At 50.9% G+C, this 16,558-nt stretch overlaps 1 protein-coding gene across 2 annotated transcripts in view; it reads left to right on the plus strand.

Annotated features, from left to right (window-relative positions):
- The first annotated feature begins 1,802 nt into the window (after window positions 1–1,802).
- Window positions 1,803–16,558, plus strand: part of CCDC88B (coiled-coil domain containing 88B) — a 28,621-nt gene continuing 13,865 nt past the window's right edge. The window contains exons 1-17 of one of the 2 annotated variants that reach the window (XM_072638982.1): window positions 1,803–2,557; window positions 2,944–3,070; window positions 6,655–6,794; window positions 6,983–7,094; window positions 7,370–7,439; window positions 7,528–7,586; window positions 7,772–7,855; window positions 8,719–8,862; window positions 9,214–9,359; window positions 9,573–9,654; window positions 9,883–10,041; window positions 10,645–10,791; window positions 10,943–11,051; window positions 11,896–12,032; window positions 12,156–13,334; window positions 14,765–14,892; window positions 15,272–15,383. In XM_072638982.1, the coding sequence (XP_072495083.1) occupies window positions 6,784–6,794; window positions 6,983–7,094; window positions 7,370–7,439; window positions 7,528–7,586; window positions 7,772–7,855; window positions 8,719–8,862; window positions 9,214–9,359; window positions 9,573–9,654; window positions 9,883–10,041; window positions 10,645–10,791; window positions 10,943–11,051; window positions 11,896–12,032; window positions 12,156–13,334; window positions 14,765–14,892; window positions 15,272–15,383 (2,679 nt within the window). In that variant the 5' untranslated portion in view covers window positions 1,803–2,557; window positions 2,944–3,070; window positions 6,655–6,783. Of the gene's footprint in view, window positions 2,558–2,943; window positions 3,071–6,311; window positions 6,431–6,654; window positions 6,795–6,982; window positions 7,095–7,369; window positions 7,440–7,527; window positions 7,587–7,771; window positions 7,856–8,718; window positions 8,863–9,213; window positions 9,360–9,572; window positions 9,655–9,882; window positions 10,042–10,644; window positions 10,792–10,942; window positions 11,052–11,895; window positions 12,033–12,155; window positions 13,335–14,764; window positions 14,893–15,271; window positions 15,384–16,558 lie in introns of those variants that run through there. The other variant, XM_072638981.1, reaches the window with a different exon arrangement.

The following is a 16,558-nucleotide window of genomic DNA, read 5'->3' on the forward strand; positions in this document are numbered from 1 at the left end:
ACATATTTACTAAGAAGGTATAGCCAGGACAGTTGTTTTTTTTTAAACAAAAACAAGTCTCTCCAAACCAGAATACACTCTACTCTTGCATATAATTTGCTTGGGGACAGTGGACTCAAACTTATAGTAAAATGGTAAGGGAGTAGTAAAATGTATAGGGAAATCATGTGACAAAAGGTAACTCAGTTTCAGGTTACTGGAAGTCCTATTCTATCTTTGTAAGCTTTGCATTGAATTCCCATCAGTATATCCCTGCTAGGGGCCAAAGGTTGGTGACCTCTTGAAGATGTGTTTGGTTTGTCCTTGATGGATCTCTTAGGTACTGATTCTTAGCTACTTGTGAAAATTTTGGCCTACCAATTAACACCAAGAAAATGTACACCATCTGTAAGTGGAACCATTGGTTATAGCAAATGGAGAGATTTTGAATGCTGTGGATAAGTTCACTTACCTTGGCAGTATACTTTCCAAGGAGGTACACATTGATAATAAGGTTGTTGCATGCATTGCCAGAGCTAGCTCAGTATTTGGGAGTCTCCAAAGGAAAATGTAGGAGAGAAGAGGTGTTAGACTATCAAACTGAAGGTCTACCTCATTGTTGTATGCCTGTGAAATCTGGACAGCCTACCAGTGCCATGCCAAGAACCTAAATCATTTTCATTTGAATTGTCTTAGAAAGGTGCTGAATGAAGATCACCTGCAGGATGAGGTGCTGAACACCAAGGTCCTTTCTTGAGTTGAACTGCCAAGCATTCAAACTTACTGCAGAGAGAACAATTCCCATGAGTTGGTCATCTTGTTTGAATGCCTAAAAGACTATTTCATGGAGAACTCACACAGAGCAAGCACTCACACAGAGGTCAGAAGAAGTAATACAAGGACACTCTTAAGGTTTCTCTGAAGAACTTTGGAATTGATTGTGAGATGTGGGAGACACAGGCAGAGTACTGCCCTGAACGGCATACCCTCATCAGAGAAAACTCCGTGCTCGAAGAGTGAAGCAAAATTGTGGTAGCTCAAAAGAAACAGAAGATGTGCAAATTTAGAGCGCTCTCCACCTCAGATGTTCGGATGGATTATTTGTGCCTGACCTGTGGCAGAGCCTGCCTAGCTCACGTTGAGTGAGCTGATCAGCCCCAGTTGGACACACTGCACTTTGACCTCAACATGATGATGCCGTTTTGGTCCTAGTCCAGCACGAAGAACAACAACCACCCAAGTCCTGAGGCAGACTCTGTCAACAACCCCAGTTTCTCTAGGGGGCTGCTACACTCTTTGGTGGACATAGCTACTGACACTGATAAGAACTCCACGTGCGCTGATTTTGTGAAGTCTGGTCAGTCCTGTCTCTGGATACTTGACTGTCCTTTCTTTGGGATAATTTATCTTTCTTATCTGCATATCTCTGCTCCCAGGGGACGCGTGGTCCAACATTTCTGTTTACATGACCGAAGGAGAGAGGAGAGAGGTGGGATGGGTGAGAAGTCAGAGATGCCCTTTTTCTTTCTATCCTCCCTCCAAGTGATTCCTTTTCAGGGATTTGCAGCGCTCGGCTCCCTCATCTGGAACCCTCTCCCCTTGAATCGACTAGCTCTGAACTAGCTTGTTTTCAGACAGGCTCACAGTGTGTCACTGATTCTTTTCAACTAAGGTATTTCCTGTGTGGAATCATCTATTTTCACTGGGATCCTTTCTAATTCATGCAGGACTAATTCACACTCTTTTTACTTCTGATGGATTCTTTTGAGATGCCTGCATCCTCCAGAATTAATTGAGGACATAAATTTTCTGTCTCTTCCATTAGATTGAAAACTTCTTGACTGTTAAGAATTGTTTCATTTTGTCTTTGTGCCCTACTGCCTAGCACGGAGCTTGGCAAAGGGAAATGAATGCTTGTCAGTTGACTGTTCTCCTGTCTCCATGCATTTACCCAGGCTGTTCCCTCTCCCTGGAATGCCCTCCTTTTCCACCTGAGCATCTGTTGTTCCCTTTAAGAAGGCTTAGCAGATTTTCTCAGTTGGAGATCTCTCTTTTTTGGGAGAGGGGGTGGTCTGGATCTGTGAATTCTTTGAGGTAGAGAACTCCAGATAAAGAAACTCCTCTAACAAGTGGAGCAGCTGGGGACACAGTGTCATGAGGTCAACATTCTGCCTTGGCTCTTTACTAGCCGTGTGACCTTGGACAAATCACTTAGCCTCCCTCAGCCTCGGTTTCCTCATTTGTAAAGTGATGTGGCTGGACTTTTGAAACCTTTGTTCTTGCTGCCTGTGAAGTCAATGTTCTTTGGTAAAAGTCATTCATCGTTAATGGACGTGTGCGCTCGTCCTTCGCTGCCGAAGAAGACCAGGCCATCAGAGAAATGGTGACACGACTTGTACTTGACTTTGTTCTGAGAGAGGGAGGGCTGTGCACGTCACCAGCCTCACTTCTCCTCCAGAGCCATCTGAATCCAGGGACCAGATATTCATCAGGATGACTGGAGATGACCCAGGATGAGGCAGTTGGGGTTGAGTGACTTGCCCAAGGTCACACAGCTACTGAGTGCCAACTGTCTGAGGTGAGGTTTGAACTCAGGTCCTCCTGACTCCTGCACTGGTGCTCTATCCACTGCGCCAATTAGCTGCCCTCAATAAATGGACTTACTGGCCCCCTGAAGTTAGAGGGTACATCCCGGAGGTTAAGTTAGAGAGTGAGTTCTAGGACGTGATAGCCAGCCCTCTAGGGACCCAGCTGGCCAGTGACAGGCAGCATGCCTCAGCTCAGTGAGCCCCAAGGGGGCGTTGTATGAAAGATTACAAAAATAGGAACAGTAAGCATTTAGGGAGGGCCTTAAGGTTTGTAAAGTGCTTTCCATGTATGATTTCACTGGACTCATTTAACAGCATGTTGCCATTATTGTAATTACCGTGTGTGTTGTTTTCTGGTCCTGTTCACTTCATTCAGATGGCCCTGATGCACAAGGGCTGAATCCTTCCTGTATCATTCGGTCAGGGAGAGATGGGAATCAGGCTCACAATATGGTGCATGCCGTGTCTCTGTTGCCTTGGCCCCACCAAGTTCCCATCCAAAGGTGAGGGTGCTTTTAGGTGAGTCATGCTGCTGGGCTGGGATCCCAGAGGTCACTCCCAAAGATCACCCATTGCTCCCTATTCCCTGAAGCAATCTAAGTTGTGCTGGCTGTAAATCTAGCCTAGATTCTAACTTTGGGATCCCCATGGCTCCCTCACCAATCCTTGAAAATCCCAAGGTTGGAGACTCTATTGTCCGCCTCTAGAATGAAAAAGGAAAACCTGGTCTTTTGGCCAAGAAGGCCCTGGTCTTTGGGGTCCATTTGGGGTCATATGGCCCATTGATGGAAGGAGGACCCAAGACCTCTCTGCTTATGGCATGGTTTCCCTGGATGCTGGGAGGGAAGGTGTCACCTTACTTCCTCAGCATGAATACAGCCAAGAGAAGTTGACTCGGGTCCTTTTGACGACACTCACAGGTCTGGATACCTGGCCAATGGTAAAAAGACTCTTTCTATTGGCTCTCTTTCCAAAATTGTTTGCTGTTCTGTGCCCCATTAGACTGTGAGATCCCTGAGGGCAGGGGCTGTCTTCTGTCTTTCCTTGTAACCCAGTACTCAGCACAGTGCCTGGCACATAATTGTTGCTTGTTCTTGAGGACCGTGACATCAAGAAGGTGATGTAAAGTCTGGCAAGTGAATTGCATTTAAGTGAGGCAGGGCTATGCAAAGACACCAGCCTCACTTTTTCCTCTGGAGTCATCTGTGTCCGGTGACCAGAGACACATCAGGGTGACTGGAGATAGCCCTGGAGGTAGTGGGAGACTTGACTTGGTGGGCCAACCCGACCCAGTTACAGGGACTGTACAAGGATACTCATCACAATTTTCCCAGAAGTGGCTCTCTAGCATGGGCCACATAGAGACACTGCCTTAGCAAGGTGCTGGGATCTGTACATAATGCATCAGTCCCCTATTAAATGATAATGGAAAGTAGAAGGAAACAACTGAAATTGAATAATATGATATCATCAGATATGGCTCTAGAAAGAGATAAGAGGAGGTATCTTCCTCTTTTCTTGGCAGAGGTGAGAGATTATGGGTGTAGAATGTTGCCCATAGAGTCAGATTATCTGATATGTTGATAAATTTTGGCAAACTCCTTTTCTTCTTGTTTTTAAAATCCTTTGTCATAAGGAATGACTTAAGGTTGGTGTCAGGGAAATAATGTAGGAGGTATAAAAACAAAAAATAAAAATTTCTTTAAAAATTGGAGTCATTAACAAAATATTAAAAAAAAAGGGGACAATTTTTAATGAGTCTGACTCAGACTCTCCCAATTTTAATAACCTACAGTCCTAGGTACAGGGGATGTGAAAGCAATGGGAGAGATGGGGCCCTTCCCCTGAGGAACTGAAATAGGGGTGTGACTGCAGTCAGGTTAGGTAAGAATGACTTCAGAGCAAGGGCTGAGGGGAAAATGACTCAGCACTCTTGTGCTGGGGCAACTTGACCCTGGCTCCCTCCAGCACCTGCTTGGTTGGAGCCCAGTCTCCACCACTCTCTTGCCCTCTTGGTTTCAGCCCTAAGAAGCCACAGGCAGCCCCTTGAATTATCTACTGTCTTCTCATTTTGTCTCCATGCCCACAACCTGGAGCTGTTTCCTTCTGTCCCCTAGGGAGGTCCCCTTCCACCTCCCCATTTCTCCAGGGCACTCATTACAACACCCAACCTCCTTCTGCATCACAGACTCCCCTTCCTGGGCCATCTCCCACAGGAAATAAAGGCCTCACCTTCTGGTTCCATAGATACATAGAATCATGGTACTAGAAGGCCAGAGCAACTAGCCCCATCCCTACCATTTCACCAAGGAAGAAACTGAGGTGCAGAGAAGAGAAGTGATGAACAGGGAAGCGGAGACCTTGTTTAATTCTTTGCTAAGCTAGGTAGATGTCCCCTCCCTTTTGTTAGAGGGGAGAAAGAGATAGAACTACACAATACAGTGCAATAAGTTGTAATCTCCTTGAAGTCGGGGACCGTTCTATATCCCCACAGGAACATCCTGCCTGGCACATGGTAGGCACTTAATGCTTGTTTTTTTTGCAATTTAATTTATTTACAATTACACATAAAAACAATTTTTAACCTTTATCTTTTTGCAATTTTTGAATTTTTCCAAAGTCTCTCCCACACTCTCTCACCTCCCCCCTTGTTGAGAAGGCAGAAATTTGATATAGATTTTACATGTGTAGTCATGCAAAACATATTTCCATACTGGTCATGTTGTGAAAGAGACCACAGACAAAAACCCCAAGAAAAATAAAGAAGGTAAAAACGCCAAGGCTTTGGTCTGCATTCAGACTCCAGCAGTTCTTTCTCTGAAGGTAGAGAGCATTTTTCATACTCAGTCCTTCAGAAATTATCTTGGATCAGAGCGTTGCTGAGAATAGCTCGGACATTCTCAGTTGATCATCATATAGTATTGATGTTACTCTGTACAAGTTCTCCTGGTTCTGCTCATTTCACTCTGCCTCGGTTCATGTAAATCTTTCCAGGTTTTTCTGAAATCCTCCTCCTCATTTCTTATGGCACAGAAATATTCCATTACAATCATATGCCACTGTTTGCTCAGTTGTTCCCCAAAGGATGAACATCCCCTTAATTTCCAATTCTTTGCCATCACAAGAAGAACTGATATGAATATTTTTGTATATAGATCTTTCTCCTTTTTTAAATCTCTTTGGGATATATCACTTAAAGTTTGTTAATTAATTTTGAAAGCCCTGGATTGGACAAGCACCTTCCTGTCACTTGGTACCTTGGACAACTGACTCCCCCTTTCTGGGCCTCAGTTTCCTCATCTGTAAAGTGAGGGGTTGGACTCAGTGACCTCTAAGACCCATTCTAGCTCTATGGCCAGTGAACAGCTGGCATCTGGGGTGGGATGGAGGGAGAGGCAGGGGGTTCTGTCCCCTGCCAGTTACATAAGGTTCAATGTTTCCCTGGGGGTTTGCTGGCTGGTCCTCTGGGGTGCTCCTATGTCTTCACTCTTTTGAGGGGGAGGGGGGGGGGTGTACACTATTGGAATGTGAGGAATTAGGGGAAGGAGTGTTTTAGAATGAGGGAAGAGCTTGGGAGAGGGGGGAATACAGCAGACTTAGGGGATACCTCATGGCTCAAGCAGCCCTGAAACCTAGGATGTGACAGAGGGTAAGTGGCCTGCCTTGGTCTTACCACCGGAAGGAGGAAGCTGCCTTGCTAGAATCAGGCAGACTGGGTGTCCCCTTCCCCCCTGGGGACTTCCTCTTCCTCCTCAGGGGCAGGTGTAGCCGTGGCAGGGCCCTGAACGTCTGGCACCCCAGGAATGGCTGGGGGTGTGGGGCCCAGGCTCAGGGACTTCCTGAGTGGGAGCCTGGCCACCTGGGTGAGGTAGAGGGGAGGGGAGAAGACTAAGAGAGGGGAAGCTACAGGGGATGTGCTGTAGAGGTGGGGGAGGAAGGTCCCAGGGAGGTGAGGATCGGAGGCAGGGTCAAGGCATCAGGAGGAGGGGAGATCCAGCCAGTTCACTGTGGGGGGTCAGGCCCAGTTGTGAAGATGCTGAAGGAGGGTCTAGCTCATCGAAATCTTGCCCAATCTTCTCCCTCACAGGTGCAGGGCCTGGCAGGGCTGGTTGGGGAGGTCCAAGAAGAGGAAGATGGGGAGGAGGAAGAAGAGGAGCCCCTGGGCCCTGAGGATCGATTCCTGAGACTCAGTGATGGGGCTCTACTACACCGGGTCATGGGTCTCATGTAAGAGTGGGTGCAGGGGAAGCCCCAGCCTGGGAGGGAATGTTGGATGTCTTAGAGGAGGTCTGGATGAGATGGGAAGCAAAAGGCCAATGGTGATAGCAGTTAGTGGGTGGGTGGAGCAGGAAACAGCTGTGCCAACCTGCACCAGCCTGCCCTCGCTTCTGGGTGATATCTGCCCCCCCCCCCAGAGCCCCAAATTCCCGAGGGGGTCTTCGTCCTGGAGGAGTTCAGAGGGGCCCCAGGGCTCATCGGGTGAGATGCCTAAGCCACCTGCAAGCGAGACTGAGAGACTTCTACCAGGTGAGAGATGGGGCTGGGCACTGGGAGGGGCCATTAAGGGGAAGACTGGAGGTGGGCTGGGAAAAAATCCCTTTCCCTCTCCCCATGGTTGTGTGTAGTCTCCTCCAGACCTCCTTCCTAGTAGAAAGCCAGTGGCCTAGGCTTCAGTCTCAGCTGTGTGACATTGGGCAAACTCTGGCTCTCTCTAGGCTCGGTTTCCCCAGCTGCCCCCCAGGGGATGGTATCTTCTATCCCCTCGGGCTCCGAAGTCAGCTCTTTGCCCTCTCTCCTCTCAGGAAGAGCTGCAGCTGTTGATCCTGGTGCCGCCCCCAGACCTCCAGATGCTGGGCTTTGAGCCCCTCTCAGGTACCCAGGGTCCCTTCTCCTGCCCTCTTCCCCCAATGGCAACTTCCCCACCTTCCCTGTTGACTTCTTGTTATCTGGATGCCTGCAGAGGAGGCCATAGAGGAGCTGGAGGGGACTCTAAAGTTGATTCTGGGGGCCTCCGTGCAGGTGAGATTGCGGGGTGGGGGGGTGGGGGAGTTTGGGGGTCTAAGTGAGGGGCTGAGGGGTGGAGGAGGATAGGGGAGACTGGGGGGCCCAAGTGAAGAGGAGGGAGAAGATCCGGGCATAAGTGCAAGGATGGATTGGCTGGGGATCCCCTTCCACCAGGTAAGTCTCCCTGTCCTCCTCCACAGTGTGAGCACAGGGAGCTCTTTATTCGCCATATCCAGGGACTCAGCCTCGAGGTGCAGAGTGAGTTGGCAGCTGCCATCCAGGAGGTAGGCCCCCACAGGCTTTGTCCTTCCTCTCCTCTTCCTTCTCCCACAGTCCAGGATCAGAGGGTGCCAGCTGGACAGAACCCAGAGTCATCTTGTCTGCCCCTGATTTTCTAGATGAGGAAACTGAGGCCCAGAGTGGGGAAGGTCACATGGGTAATGAGCTGGTAGAGACCCAGCCTTTGAACTCAGGTTCTCTGACTCCCCACCCAATGCCCTCATCTCTCCACTGCACCCCATCATTTCCCAAATGAACCCTTATTAAGGGACTGCATGGTGTCAGGCCACCCAGAACCAGGGGTTGCCTCCTAGGAGTTGCCATTCTCCTGGGGAAGGAAGGGTCCCACAGTATGTCAATAGATGAGTCAAGACAAGGCAGAAAGGGATGGGGACCCTGGGCCTAAAGGTCGGGAAGAGAGCAGGTTTTGGAACCAAGAGGACCTGGATTTAAATAACAGCTTGACTGATAAGTACTTGGGTAGCCTTGGGTGGGTCACAATTTTAACAAGCCTCAGTTTCACCATCTGTAAATTGAATGACCCCTTCTCACTCTAAAATGGATGATTCTAAATAATTTTTCATCTGTAAATGAGGGATTGGACCCTCTGGCCTATTGAACCCTGTCCAGCCTCATGACACTGAGGAGGGAGAGAAGCCTCAGCAGGAGAAACAGGGAGGGCTTTCTGGAGGAAGGGGCCCTGAGCTGGGCCGAGAAGGAAGAGCCAGAGTTCCTTAGATGAGAGTTTTGTGCTGCAGCCTGAGGTGGGAGAGGCCCTGCCTAGGTGCTAGATCCCCAGATGCAAAGGTTGAAGGTCTTGGGACCCCTCTGAAGGCTAGCCCAAACCTGGCTCTCTCCCCACCCCCAGGTGAGCCAGCCAGGTGCAGGTATGGTGCTGTCCCTGACAGGACCCGAGCCAGGGGAGCTGGCTGGCCCAGAGCTTGAGCTTTTGGTTCGAAGCCACACAGAGGCCCTAGTGAAGCTGGCAAGGGAGAGGGACCGGGCAGCCCAGGTACGAAGCAGTGTCTAGATAGGCCTAGGCCGGGGATAGGGGCAATGGGGAGTTGTGATGTGGGTGCCTGGGGGCAGCTGGGTGCTAGGGTTAGAAGGAGGGGCCTGGGATTGTCCTGGTGAAGTTGCTAACATTTTGTTTGGGGAATTGGGCTCAGGTGAAGTAACAGGGACCCAATTTTGGGGTCCCAGAGAGCAGAAGTAGCTGGAGGTGGGGGCTAGGGTCTCAGGTCCCAGGAGGATGAGGGAGGAGCCTGGGTTCAGTTTGTAGGTTGTGGGTTAGGTGGTGAGAAAGAAGGGTAGGGTGAAGCCTCCTGCCCTCACATGGCACCCATTCCCCCCACCCCCACAGCGCCTGGCAGAAATGTTGCAGGAGCAAGAGGTGCTCTCCCTCCAGCCAGAAACCCCTCAGAGGGTATCTCAAGAGGGACCTCACCACCACCTCACTCTGCAGCTGGCAGGTGCCAAGGCCCAGCTCAGGAGGCTGAGGCAGGAGCTGTGAGTCATACTGCAGCTCTTGGGAACAGCTGAGGGAGGGGATGGAGCTGGGAGGGTAAGGGGACCTCTAGGGGGAGGGTTCTGGGGCCATCTGGGGGGAGGGGCCAGAGCTGGGTGGGGATGGACAGTTAGTGAGAGGGGCTGGGATGTGAGTTCTCAGGGGCCTCCCATGGCCACAGTGTCCCCTCCCCATCTCTGTCCCTCTTTTCCCAGGGAGGAGAAGGCTGAGGAGCTGTTGGACTCCCAGGGGGAGGTGCAGGGGTTGGAGGCTGAGATCCGGAGGCTGCGGCAGGAGGTAGGGGCCCCCCTGCTGCTTCTCCTGGTTCACCCTGCTAGACCTCTCTCTGCATGCCCACTCCATTCTTGATCCCAGGCCTGGCAGCCCCCAGGCTGCTGGACTTCCAGCCTTGTCCCTGGGCTCTGGCATCCTCTCTGCCAGCCCCCGACTCCCTACATGCCCTCCCCAGGCCCAGAGGGTGCTCCTCTGCTCTCCGTCCTATCCTGTCTCCTCTGTGCTCCGCAGGCTCAGGTGCTGTCGGGCCAGGCCAGGAGAGCCACTCTGTACCGGGAGGAGGCGGAGACACTTCGGGAAAAGGCTGGGCGGCTGCCCCGGCTCCAGGAGGAGCTTCGAAGGTGCCGGGAGAGGATGCACGTGGCCGAGGCTTATAAGGGCCAGCTGGAGGTGAGGGGGCAGGGCTTGGTCATTAAGTGAGGGCCAGGGGGAGGGTCCTAAATAGAGAGGTGGAAGAATCCTTACAGTCCTTGGAGTCCTTCATTTGACAGATGCGGAAACTGAGGCCCAGAGAGGTTATTTGTCCAAGGTCACCTGGCTAATAAGTGGCAAAGACCAGACTCCCTCTTTCTCTGGTTAAGGGGCTAAGTGGCAGCATGGTCCAGATGGTTGGCAACAAAGTCTTGGGTTCAACTCCTGCCATCCTGGCTGTGTGAGCCACTGGAGAAGTCCCCTAATCTCCTGGCACAGACAGTAGTGATAAGTAGAACCTGCTCCCAGAATCACACTATGTATGCAGAATCTGCCTATGTTAAACATTATTGAGTGTGAGACAGTAATTACTTGCATGGGGCCTGGGATGGACTGTGGAGGGCGGTGGAAGGAGCACAAGAGTTAAAGCCAAAAGGGTTGGGTTTGAATCCTGACTACTACTAAGGACCTGGGACAAGTCCTAGCCTCTCTGGGCCTCAGTTTCCCCTTCTGTATAGTCAGGGGCTTACAGTCACTGGTCTCCAGGAAGAGCTCTGTTCTTGATCTGTTCTACCTCCCCAGGAGGAGCGGGCCCTGTCAGGAGCCTTGGAGGCTGCCCGGGCATTGCTGGAGGAACAGCTGGAGGCTGCCCGGGAGCGCTGCTCTCGTCTCCATGAGACCCAGAGGGAGAACCTCTTGCTTCGCGCTCGGCTTGGGGAGGCTCAAGTGGTGAGGGCAAGGAGACCCCAGCCCTGATCCCTGGCGGCCTCCAAACTGAATGTCTCCTAACTCCCAGAGCCCTTGACCTAGACAGACATCAGCGGGCTCCTGTGGGCCCTGTGTATGGGTAAGGAATTCTTTCTCTTTTGGGGATCCCCAGGAATTGGAATCCACCCGACAACAGCTAGACCAGCTGGTGGAAGAGAACGTGGAACTGGAGGCAGAATTGAGACGGACCCTGCAGTCAAGCCCCAGCTCCCCTGGGGATGGTGAGAGGGGTCTTTAGAGGGTAGAGCAATGAGAGGGACTGACTGTTCAGTTTGGTGGGAAGAACCAGTGGGATCTGGAGTCAAAGGACCTGGGTTCCATATCCATCGCTACTTCCTCCTATCTGTATGACTTTGGGCAATTCACATAACCTCTTGTGGTCTTGGTTTCCTCTATTGGAAAGTTTAGTGTCAAGGCTCTTTGACCAGCCAGAGCTGTACCAAGCAGTTGTAACATCTTGGACAAGCAGCTCCTCCTCGAATTAACTATGTAACTTACGATGTGGAAAAAAATCACACTGCAAGTAATTAGGACAATTTCAGGCAAGTGAGAAAAAAGATCAATTTCTGTAGCGATTCATAGGCTATCAGTAGTTCACAGTTGGGTATTGTGAGCAGTGTTCATTTTCTGCTTTAACTAATTATTCTTGCTAAGTAGTGGCTCAGTTATTTCTACAACGATGTTGTCAGTCAGTCAGCAAGAATTTATTAAGTGATTACTATGTATCAGGCACCGGGTTAAAACTGCAGGAGTGCATGTTCAGTTTTTGTATTTGCTAAATTTTGGTGCCTTGGAACAGAGCTCCGGTCACCCTTCCCTAGTTCCAGCGCTGCCTATATCTGTGTTTAAATCTGTGAGCCCCCTTCTCCTGCCCTAGTCAAAGTGGTGAAGAAAGGTGGACATTTCGACCAGAGCCTCTGCTCTCTAGGCAGGGATCATTCAGCTGATGTGACCAGGCTACCGAGGTGGCTCATGTTTGGGTGTGAGAGTTGCTACTGTGGGTCTCTGATGAGTGGGGCTTGGGATCTCTGAGATCCTGAGGTTGCCTCCTTCTCCCTCTCCCAGCACCGCAGCCTTGCTGGGCCCCCTCACTGCAGGATGAAGTGAGAGAGGCAGACATGGGGAATCTCCGGAGGTTGGAGCAAGAGAACCGGGAGCTTCGAGGTCAGCTCCAGGAGCTGAAGGCTGGGAGGTGGAGTCAGGTATGCCAATGGCTCTCAGTCTCTTCACATCTCATCTGTACTCAGTTCCCAAGGCCCTGAATCCTCTCCTTCCCAACCCTTCCTTTCTGATGTCTACTTCCATGGTTGTCTTTTTTTTTCCAGCCTCCCTTGACTGAGATGGAAGATGAAGAGTCAGAGGACCCCAGAGGACCCAAGTTGAATCAACCCAACCAGGTGTTGGAGCCTTCAGGGCTCCAAGATATTCCAAAGATGAAGACTGAGTTCCCACCAGAGTCAGACTCCCTTGGTGATGGACATGGAAAATCTCTCCCAGTTTCAGAAGGGTCTGTGTGGGAGTGCTCTGGGCCCTCAGACTCTCCAGATGCCTCCAGGGAAGCAGAGCAACCTGTCCCATCTCAGGACCTGGATGCCTTGGCCTTGACTCAGCAGCAATCAGAAGGGAAGATTGTCCAGGAAGACCTCCAAGGGGAGATGGAGGTTGCAGCCTTGGAAAGGAAGGCTTTGAGTGCTGAGCATAAACCCCTGGAACTGAGACAAGAAGGACAGCCAAGGGGCCAGCCTCCCAGTCCAAGGCCAGAGGTGGCAGAGGGAGATGAGGAGCATAGAGAAAACCAGACCCTGGTCCAAGAGCAGAGCCTAGAATGTGAGATCCAGGATGAGAAAGAGTTGGTTCAAGAGGGGAAAGTAGGGAAGGCTGAGGACTGGGAAAGGGAACGGAAGGCTCTGAAAGGGGAGATAGAGGTTCTGAAGAGGGCTATGGAGGCTTTGGAGAAGGAGCGAGAATCCCTGAAGGGAGAGGTGGAGGCTGGGGAGCAGGGACTGAAGGCCTTGAATGAGGAGCGGGTGACTCTGAGAGAAGAACAAGAGGCCCAGGGACAGAGGATGGAGGCTCTGGAAAGAGAGCTGGAGAGCCTTCAACATGAGCGGGAGACCCTTCGGGGGGAGCTGGAGGCCCAGGGGAAGAGGCTAGAGGCCCGGGGAGAGGAAGCTGCCCGACTTGGGGAGGAGCTGGCTCGGGCTAGGAGCGCTGAGGCTGAGGCACATTCTGAGGCCAAGGCTGAGGCTCGGGAACGAGATGGGCTTCGGGAGGCTCTAGAGGCTGCTGGGCGAGAGTTGGAGGCTGCGGCCCGGGAGCGGGAGGCTCTAGCAGAGGCTCTAGGAGCTGCTGGGCGGGAGCGAAGGCAGTGGGAACGTGAGGGAGCCAGGCTGCGGGCCCGGGCAGAGGATGCTGAGCAGAAGCTGCTGGATCTGGAGAATGAAGGGCGAGCCCTGCGGGATCAGGCTGAGAAGGAGCAGCAGGTGATGGAGACCTTGAGGGAGGTAAGGGTCCCCATCATCCCCATCTCGGGACTCAGGTCTGGCCCGGCCCCTCTCACTCTTGAGACCCTCCAGCTCCGCCAGGTAGACTAGACTAGCTGTCATGCTTCTCTCCCTTCATTGACCAGTGCCATATGGTGTAGACACAAGAACTCTGGGTTCAGATGAAGACCTGGGCTCTGTGGTCACCTCTGCCGCCAACTAGCTGGGTGGCCTCGGACTGGTCATTTTCCATCATCCTCTGTTTCTCTGTCAGTACAGTAGGAGGTTAGATTAATTTTTTTTTAAAGAAAAAAATTTATTCTGAACTTAACATACTAAAAGAAAACAGGCATTTCTAGACACATAGTAGGTCTGAAAAAAAGTTGTGAAGGAAACTCCGTGTCTCTTGTTATGCACGTTTGTCATTTTAAGTTTCTAATAAAGTCAGCCTGTCGCTTTCAAAGCTGTCTTAGTCTGCACTTGCTTCTGGCCTTCCTTCAGTTCTTTCTTCTCAATGACCATCTCCACCTCCTCTCCCTTCCTTCCCCCCTCCCTTCCTATCCCCCCTAACCCATTTATATAATTCTCATTGGTCAGAAGGTTTTCCCTACACAGCGGAAATTTGCCTCTCTGCCCTCCCCTCTTTCCTTTCTGCCTTCTGGGTCTAAGCAGAATAAGCTATAGTGATGGGGGAAACAACATAGTTACTAAGTAGCAGTTAGGATTGGAATACAGGTCTTGCCACCCTTGAGGACCTAGAGGACCACATGTAGCCTCGAGGCCACAGGTGGGTCCCCCTCAACTCCCCGGGCTAGCTGGCCACTTGCCGGGTCTGCTAGAGGGATTTGTGTGGGCCAGACGCCTTGCAGCTCCCTGAGATCTACTTGCTTAATCGTGTCTGAGCCTTGACTTGCACCAGGGTCTCCTGGTTCTTACAAGACACCGTAGTGCTTTACTCCTCCCTCCCTTCATTCACCCAATCAGTCAATAGACATTTCTTAAATGCTTGCTCTGGGCCAGGCACTGTCCTAATACCTGGTACTTTGCTTGAGACCTCCCAATAGTGAGGTGAACAAGGCAGAGGTTACTGTCTTCATTTTGCAGACTGGCAAACTCAGGCTCAGAGGGTCATAGAATGTCAGTGCCAGAAGGACCTTGAAGGAATCATCTAGTCACAGCTACTCATTTGAAAGATGGGGAAACAAGCTGCCTGGGGGCTCATGGGAAGGGTCCTGTAGGGACTCTGAGCCATGTCTTGAGATGCCCAGTCCAAAGCCCATCCCAGCTCCCAGCCCTCTCTGCCCCTTCCCCATCCTTTTGGTCCAGAGGGCTCCAGCCTCTCTTTGTCAAGCAGGGTCTCCTTGACTCCTTCCCTTAAGCTCCGTTGCATGCCATGGTGGTTACCTAGTACCCCCCTCCTGGTCCTGACCTTCCAGCCTTTGGTCACCTAGGAGCTTCAGGGGGCAGTGGCTGAGAGTGAGCAGCTGAAGACCCAGGTGGAAAGGCTGCAGTCAGAGCTGGAGCGGGTGACCCAGGATCGAGACAAGCAGTTGAAAGAGAAGGAGAAGCACCAGGAGAGGTGGGGCTGCACCCAGGAGGGACTACGGGGATAGAGGGAAGGGAAGATCAGCCCTGTGGTGGTGAGGGGGCAGCTGCTTGACCTCAGTACAGATTCCTAACCATCTGAATGTTCCCAGTGTGATATGGGCTGCCTCAGTAGTAGTGAGGACCTCGTTTCTGGAGGTGTTCATACAGAGTCTCTCATTGGGAATGTTTTAGAGGGGATTCCTGTCCAGTGATGGCTTGGATTCGGGCCTTTGAAGTTCCCTCTTGCTCTGAAATACTGTAATTTTGGGCCTGGGGCTTCAGAGAGTTTAGCCTTGGAAAACTGGGATTGAGGTTTGAGCCTGAGTATGAGAAGGGGATGTGATGTCCTTCCTCCCCCTGTCCCTGGACAGGACGTGCCAAGCTTTGGAAAAGCGTCTGGAAGAAGAGAGTTGGGTTGCCCTGGCTGCCAAGGATGAAGAAGTGGTGGCTCTAAAGGCCAGGGTCCAGGACCTGGAGGATCAGGTGAGAAGCCATGACCCTACACTGAGGGAATGGGAGAGTCAGCCTCCACCTCAAGGCCTCGCCTTCTCCTCCTGGGATTTCCTCCTTATCTCCGTCTGTCCCTTCATTTTCTTAATTTAATTTTAAAAATAATTTTTATTGATGACTTTTATCATTACATCATTGTAATTTCTTGATATAATACCTCCCCCTTCATTGAACATGACCTTGTCACAGAAACAATTCAGCGAAGACAACTGAGACAGTGAACTTGTCTGACAGTATGTTCAGCATTTGGTCCTCCTAACCCCTCAGCTCTCTGCAGAGACAAGGGAGGCTTCAGCGCCTGTTTTCTAGACCCTAATGGTTTTTCAGTGGTCTATTGGTGCCCTGTTAAGCTGTCTTTTCATTCACATTGTCGTGGGCATTTTGTCTAGCATTCTTTTGCTTTGCTTACTTCCTTCTGTATCATATACATCTTTCCATGCTTCTCAGAATTCCTCATTCATCCCTTCATTTCCTAGATTGGTAGTTTAGGTAGCTAGGTGGCATAGTACCAGACCTGGAGTCAGGAAGACCTGAGTTCACATCTGATCTCAGTCACTTACTAGCTGTGTGACCCTGAGCAAGTCACTTCCCCTGTCAGCCTCAGTTTCCTCATCTGTAAAATGAACTGAAGAGGGAAATGTCAGACCACTCCAGAATCTTTGCCAAGAAGAGTCAGATACAACTGAAACAACATAACACTGAATTCCTCATCCATCCCTTTGTTTTCCTAGACTCAGCCTTCAGAGGACCATACGTGTGAAGGTGGGAAAACCCTTAGAGGTCATCTAGTCTAGCTCCTCATTTGGTAGATGAGGAAACTGGTTCTTGGGAGTTTAATTAACTTACTCAAGGCCAACTAGGTGGTAAATGTCAGAGATAGAATTTGAACTCAGGTCCTTTGACTTCAGTCAGCAGGACTCTCTTTACTATATAGAAGGAACTTGAGAGATCATCTAGCCCAACCACAAAGCATCCCATAGGCTCTGCTCAAAGACTTCCAGAGATGAGGGCCTCCTTAAACCCGAGGGTCTCCCAATTTGCTTTTGGAAACGCTGAACAATAGTATGGTTTCTCTGTAACCTCCACTTGCTGGGTCTAGTTTTGTCCTCTGGGGCCAAGGAGAAGGAGCCTCTTCTATAATTCAGAGG

The sequence above is a fragment of the Notamacropus eugenii genome, chromosome 2 (assembly GCF_028372415.1).
Source record: "Notamacropus eugenii isolate mMacEug1 chromosome 2, mMacEug1.pri_v2, whole genome shotgun sequence".
Classification (NCBI taxonomy): domain Eukaryota; kingdom Metazoa; phylum Chordata; class Mammalia; order Diprotodontia; family Macropodidae; genus Notamacropus; species Notamacropus eugenii.